The sequence below is a fragment of the Sturnira hondurensis genome, unplaced genomic scaffold, assembly GCF_014824575.4.
Source record: "Sturnira hondurensis isolate 20B ecotype Veracruz unplaced genomic scaffold, ASM1482457v3 Scaffold0024912, whole genome shotgun sequence".
In the NCBI taxonomy this organism is placed as follows: Eukaryota; Metazoa; Chordata; class Mammalia; order Chiroptera; family Phyllostomidae; genus Sturnira; species Sturnira hondurensis.
Window position 1 is genome coordinate 704080 of NW_028097543.1, and position 6000 is coordinate 710079.

Below are 6000 nucleotides of genomic sequence, written 5' to 3' on the forward strand. Positions count from 1 at the left end.
TGTTTGACCTCTTCCACATCAACAAAATATTTTCCCTTTAAGTACTTTCTTCATGCAGGGATACAAAAAAAGTCACTTGGAGTGAGAGTGGGTAAATAGGGAGGGTGGGGCATGGGGGTCATGCTGATTTTGGTCAAAAACTGCTGAACACCCCACACAGTGTGGGCAGGTGTGCTTGTTAAATCACCTGTCATGAAATGGGCAAACATGTTGAAAGAGCCTCCAAAAAAATTCACTGAAGCTGAATTCAGCCTCTTGCAAAAATAGCAGCTGGTGCACTGATACAGACGGGTGCCTAGAACACTCATCTAGTGGGGGAAGCCTGTACTACAAGGGGCCCACCCTCCAAAAGATAAGTCTCTTTTTTGGGTCCCCACTTGTATAGCTGTTCGTTACTGTTTTACACAAATAAGATCATAATCAGTGTATTGTCCTGCTACTTGCTTTTTTTCACTTAATGATACATTGTGGATTCATTTCTACAAGTCCGTGAGATCCTTTGCCTTCTCTTTATTCATGTCTGCGCAGTGGTGCTCCTTTGTGTGGGTACACCATGATTGGTTTCATCAGTCTCCTAAGGATAGACCTTTAAGTTGTTTTCTTTTTCTTTTTTATTACAAGCAATGTTTATGGTGAATATCCTTGTGCATAGAAACTTATCCAAGTATATAAAGGTTCATAGAATAGATTTTAAATGTTAAATGGTGGAGTCAAAAGGCACATATGCATTTTAAAATGTGGTAGATACTCCCCCAAACTTCAGACTGAACAAAGACATTAGAAGGTGCTGAAGAGCCCCTGCTGACATTTGAAGGTACCACAGAACTTTGTTCTGAGTATTGCTGCACTTAATTAAATGATAGACTCTAGTTAGACTTAGTGTTTTAACTAGTTTGGGCAGGAAGGAATTATGGCTGGTTGGTGGTTATGGGTTTGGTTTTTAATTCACATGTCTTTGAGTATTTAGGCAAATTTCTAGCAACAGCAAATTAAATTGGTTTTATTTTGTCTAATAGTCTCCTCAGTCTACTTGACTATCTTACACAAACTTAAAATTTTCAAGCACACATAGTACTGGAGAGCTGGATGGAGAAGGTTTGTGTCAACTCTACTTCCCTCAAGGAATGAGTCACATACTTTTTTGCTTGATCAATATGAGTGGTTAGAATGATTCTCACTCTTTACATTAAAAAATGACTTTATTATTTTTAAAAGTAATATGTATTCAGTCCTGGCCAGGTAGCTCAGTTGGTTAGAGTGTCATCCCCATGTACCAAGGTTGAGGGTTCAATCCCTGGTCAGGGTACATACAAGAATCAACCAATGAGTACATAAATAAATAGAGCAAATCAGTGTTTCTCTGTCTCTCTAAAATCAACAAATTAAAAAAGTGAAAAAGTGATGTATGTTCATTATAGTAAAAGTTGGTAGTGCAGAAACATAAAGAAGATAATAAAAATTACAAGCAACCCTTTTATGCTGAGAACTGCCATTGTGTTGAATGCCCTTCCAGGCCTCTCTTTGCACACATACATTTTTTACCAAAATGCCACTATATTTTCTTGACCTTTTTCCCTTCTGTAGAACTTTATTTAGTTATATTCTTTGGGCTGCAAAGTATCCATTAGGATCAACACTTGTCAAGCTGGGAGACAAGTATGTAGTGAGGGTTCAGTATGTTCGGGCAGCATTGTATTTCTAGGCATTGTTAATACAGAAGCAAAAGCTTCATTTATATAAACCTATTCAATAATCCATTGAACTTGTGTTTAGTGAATTCTTTTCTGTGTGCCCCAAACTGTTAGGTTGCTGGGCTAGAGCACAGAAAGGACTTAGTCTAGCGGGGGCGAGTCCGAAAAAGACCGGTGTCCATGCAGTTACAATACAAGGGCAAGTGCTGCTCTTGGGAGAGGGCTAAGTATGGGACACTAGGGGAGAACACAAGAGGGACACCTCAGCCAGCCTTGGAAGATCGAGGATGACTCCTGGGGGAAAGTGACTTTAAGCCGAGACCTCAGTGATAACTAGGTGCTCATCCCATGAGGGAGGCCAGAAGGCACAGGAGGTAAGAGAAAGCTTGAGAGATTTAAGCAGCTGTCAGCAGTTCTGTCTAGCGGGCACACAGTGGGGCTGTTGGGGTTAGGGGACCAGACTCTGGCGGGACATGAAGCTGAAGGCCCAAGTCAGCAATGTCTTTTAGGCCAAGGTGAAGACTTTAGACTTTAATCCTAAGGGCAGTGGGCTGCCCCTGAGGGGTTTAAATAGGGAGTACTTGAAAATTATACTATTGGAAATACTTCTTGAATTTCGCAACAATTCTTAAAACTTATCTTATTTGCTTTTAGAATCAGGAGCAATTGAAAGATGATGATTCCGATCTTATTCTCAATGATGGTGATATTAGTTTGACCTACGGGGATTCTACTGTGAACACAGAATCAGCAACATCTGGTCCCCCGAGGAGATTTATGGGAAACAGTTCTGAAGATGCCTTGGATCGGGAGCTCGCATTCGGAGACCACGAACTGGTCATTCGGGGAACACGCCTGGTTCTTCCTATGGATGATTCTGAACCCCCGTTAAATTTGTTAGATAACACGAGACACAGTCCAGCCTAAACTAAACTTACTAATACTCACTTAGTGATTTGTAAAATTTGCACATGTGATTGTGAAGAAATTCGTACTACCTAAAAAGTCCCAGTGCATGTCTGAATGTTTAAGCTATATAAATGCTATTTATATGGCATTGAAAGAATATAATTATCGTGTACAAGGCAGATTGTGAACAAACTCTTTCATGTTTTATTGGCTGCACTATGTAGACTGGATTTGTTTTAGAAAGTTATTTTCACAGTGATGTTGCGTGTTCCGTTAGCTTTCTGTCTCAGTTAAAATATAAAAAAGTGACAGATTTACTCTTTCTTATATTGACCTGACACTTAAACCAGAGTACCATGTTTTTGTGATGTGAATTAGTTTTGTTCTGTGGGAGGGGAAGGGGAGAAGAAAGAGGGAATGTTTTTTTTTCTGGGGGAGCCCAGGGAGGAGAGGTTCCTTTGTTGGGAAACTTAAGTTGATTGCTGCTGCCTTTGTCCTGACCTTTTTTCTTTCCTTTTTCTCTGGTGGCCTGTTGTGGTGCAAGAGGCTGATGGGTTTTGATCCTGCCCCATTCAGTTGGAGAATGAAGTGTAGGGCCCTTTGTCCTTTGCTATGAAAGAACTGGTTCCTTGACTACAGTACACTGCTGTTGGGAAAAGAAGGCCGCCAGGGCCTTCCGAGACTTTTTTCCCCCTAGACCAGTTCCATAGAAGGAGACGCATCCAGCCAGCTTAGCCAAAACACAGGCATATATATATATATAGTTCAGGACACTTGATTGTGATTTTGAGGGGCTGGGGCGGGCAGAGAGGGGTCAGAGCGCAGGAGGGGAGTCAAGAGAATGGTGGTTCGGAGGTCTCTCTTCCCAAATATGTAAATACCCTATATCAGATACGTTTGAATAAGAAACTCAATTGCTGCTTACTTTTTGATTCTGTACTTGATCTGTATAGCAAGCTTTATGGTCAGAAGTTTTTATATGGATTTAAATTGCTGCTCTTCAGCAGCACAACAGGAGCAAAATGTAAAAATTTTGAACTTACTATGTCTAACTGTCATTTGTTAGTCTGTAGTCGATGTTAAAAGTTAATTTATGAATCCATGAGCATTGCACACTACACCGAAGTCAGTCATAAGAGAAATGCAGTGCTCTGGAGAGCGTATTGTAAGGGCAGGAACTCCTCCGTGCATGCTGGTGTAGTTGTCTTTATTTTCATGTTACTTTTTAATATGAAATGCCTAAGTTGCCATGTGTTTTTGTTTTTAACAGTTTTCAAGGAAGAACACATAACAATTTCCCATTTCATAGTCATAGTATGAAAGTGGATGCTATTTTGTGATGCCGAAAAGACCCAAAGCTTCATTGAACGCTTGGAAAGGGGATACTCTATGTTGATTCTGACCTGTTCATGTTTCAAAAGGAAAAGGAAAACCTTCTGTGGGTTTCACCCCCCCTCAGATCTCAGTGGCATTGCCTTATGTTTTACACTATTTGAAAATTGATTTATTTACACAGTGTTCAAATTTCCCAATGAAAAGTATCTTTCAAAAAAAAAAAAAGCCAACTACATTGATTCTCCCAAAGCTATCTGTGCTGTTGTAAATACTCCTTGAGATTTTAAGGGACTTCTCCCATTGTACACTCGAGTGGCAGCTCTAACTGTTAGCAGAGCCATTTGTTATGTGGTGGTAGCGACTTTCCTGCTGTGCAGGAACCCTGTGAAGTGTGCATTTTCTACGGTGTGCGCCTCTTCATGCAGTCAATATTTTCTTGATAGTGTATGCTTGAGGGGCTTTGAACTTCAGCGTCATTTACCCATGAAGTTATTCACATTGTAAAAGGGTATACAAGACATTAACAACTACCTTTTTTTATTCTGTCAGCTTAGCTCATTTTATGAAGATGACTATAAATACTTAGCATGACAAATTCAGGAACTCGTCTGCTTCAGCATGCCTAAGACTTTTTCTTAGAGAAACTGATAATGCTTGAGTCAACTAAATCAGCCTTTGTACATTTTCAAAGGGGAACCAAGCCTGCTGTGCTAACATCAGCGTCTAGAAGATTCTTCTCTAATCTGTGTGCACATCTCCAAGCGAAGAAGGAAAAAACAAATTCTGCTCATACATCTGTTGGGTTCAGACACCTGAATGATCCCATGTGAAGTACAGTCAGAGTTGCCATCACGCACAAGCAGAACTGCTCTTGGACTTGTTTTTCTGTTGTTTGTGAACTCTACATGTTTGAATGACTTGAATGTTGCATCTCTTAAAGTTATTTTTTAAGGTTCCTTGGCATTTTATCTTAGTTGTTTGTGTTTGGCAATGTGATGTTATAGTAATAGACTTTTAATCTTTATGTATGTTTTTGTTTTCACTTGGAGTACTTGGATAAATGTTATACTGGTTTCTTTTAGGAAAATCTGTCATTAAAAAATTATAGCCTTGCAAATAACCACTCACTGTATTTAAGTCACATTTTATTCTAGTTAGAAGTAAAGAGTGCCGACATCATCTATTTTTCTACCTATATACCTAGCAGGAAAGGAGGAAGACTAATGTTTAAAAAAGAAACAGACTCCTAACAGAATGTAACTTATGGGGCAGTAAACTTTTGGTGCTTATGTGTAAGGCTGGATGTATTTGCTTATGGTCACAATTGGGCAATTTAAGAAATAGGACCCAAAGCACTTGAATCCTGTTGCACTGATTTGTAGCCTATTAGCTCAGTAGTGGATAGTGTCATGAAAATGTTAGTTCCATTCTATGGGTAAATTCTGTATGCAGTTAGGTAAGAGGCAGTTCTAAGTCTGACTGAAAGCATGATCACACAAGTAGTCCTGTTTTCAAGTTAAAGCTAGGTCTTTCTTTTTGTATATGAAAAGTTTTGTAGGTTAGAGTTTGCCGACAGCAACTTTGTCTAGTCTAGTAGTGCCACCAGCCACATTATCATTGTGTCTTGTTGCTATTCATTCTGGCTTCCTTGCTCATGGTCCTGCGAGAGACACAGGAGGTAGACCTACACGCCATTGGCTCTTTTCTTGACTAACCCCCTGTCTACAAGTCAAACCCATCATTACATTTCAGCAAGTATATTTGTTAACCTGACTCAATACGGGAGTGTCAAGAGGTGAAAGTATAGATGGTTGGACTTAATCAGAAAGTCCTTGATAGGAAGTAACCCAGATACAGTATGAAGTGTGAGGCTTGAAATGAGTTGGAAATCATAACAACAGTAGTTCCCCTTTTTTGAGGGATACGCTTACTGATACGCTTACCGATTTTAAAGAGAGGGAGAGAAACATCAATGTGAGAGACATACATCAATGGGTTGCCTTTCGTATATGCCCCGACCAGGATCCAACCCACACACAATCTAGGCATGTGCCCTGATCAGGGA

At 39.9% G+C, this 6000-nt stretch overlaps 1 protein-coding gene across 1 annotated transcript in view; it reads left to right on the plus strand.

Moving 5' to 3' along the window:
• Nucleotides 1-4696, plus strand: part of SLC9A6 (solute carrier family 9 member A6) — a 59575-nt gene extending 54879 nt beyond the window's left edge. Inside the window, exon 16 of the mRNA XM_037038956.1 lies at nt 2346-4696. Coding sequence (XP_036894851.1) covers nt 2346-2618 — 273 coding nt within the window. The 3' untranslated portion in view covers nt 2619-4696. The remainder of the gene's footprint in view (nt 1-2345) is intronic.
• The last annotated feature ends 1304 nt before the right edge of the window (nt 4697-6000 follow it).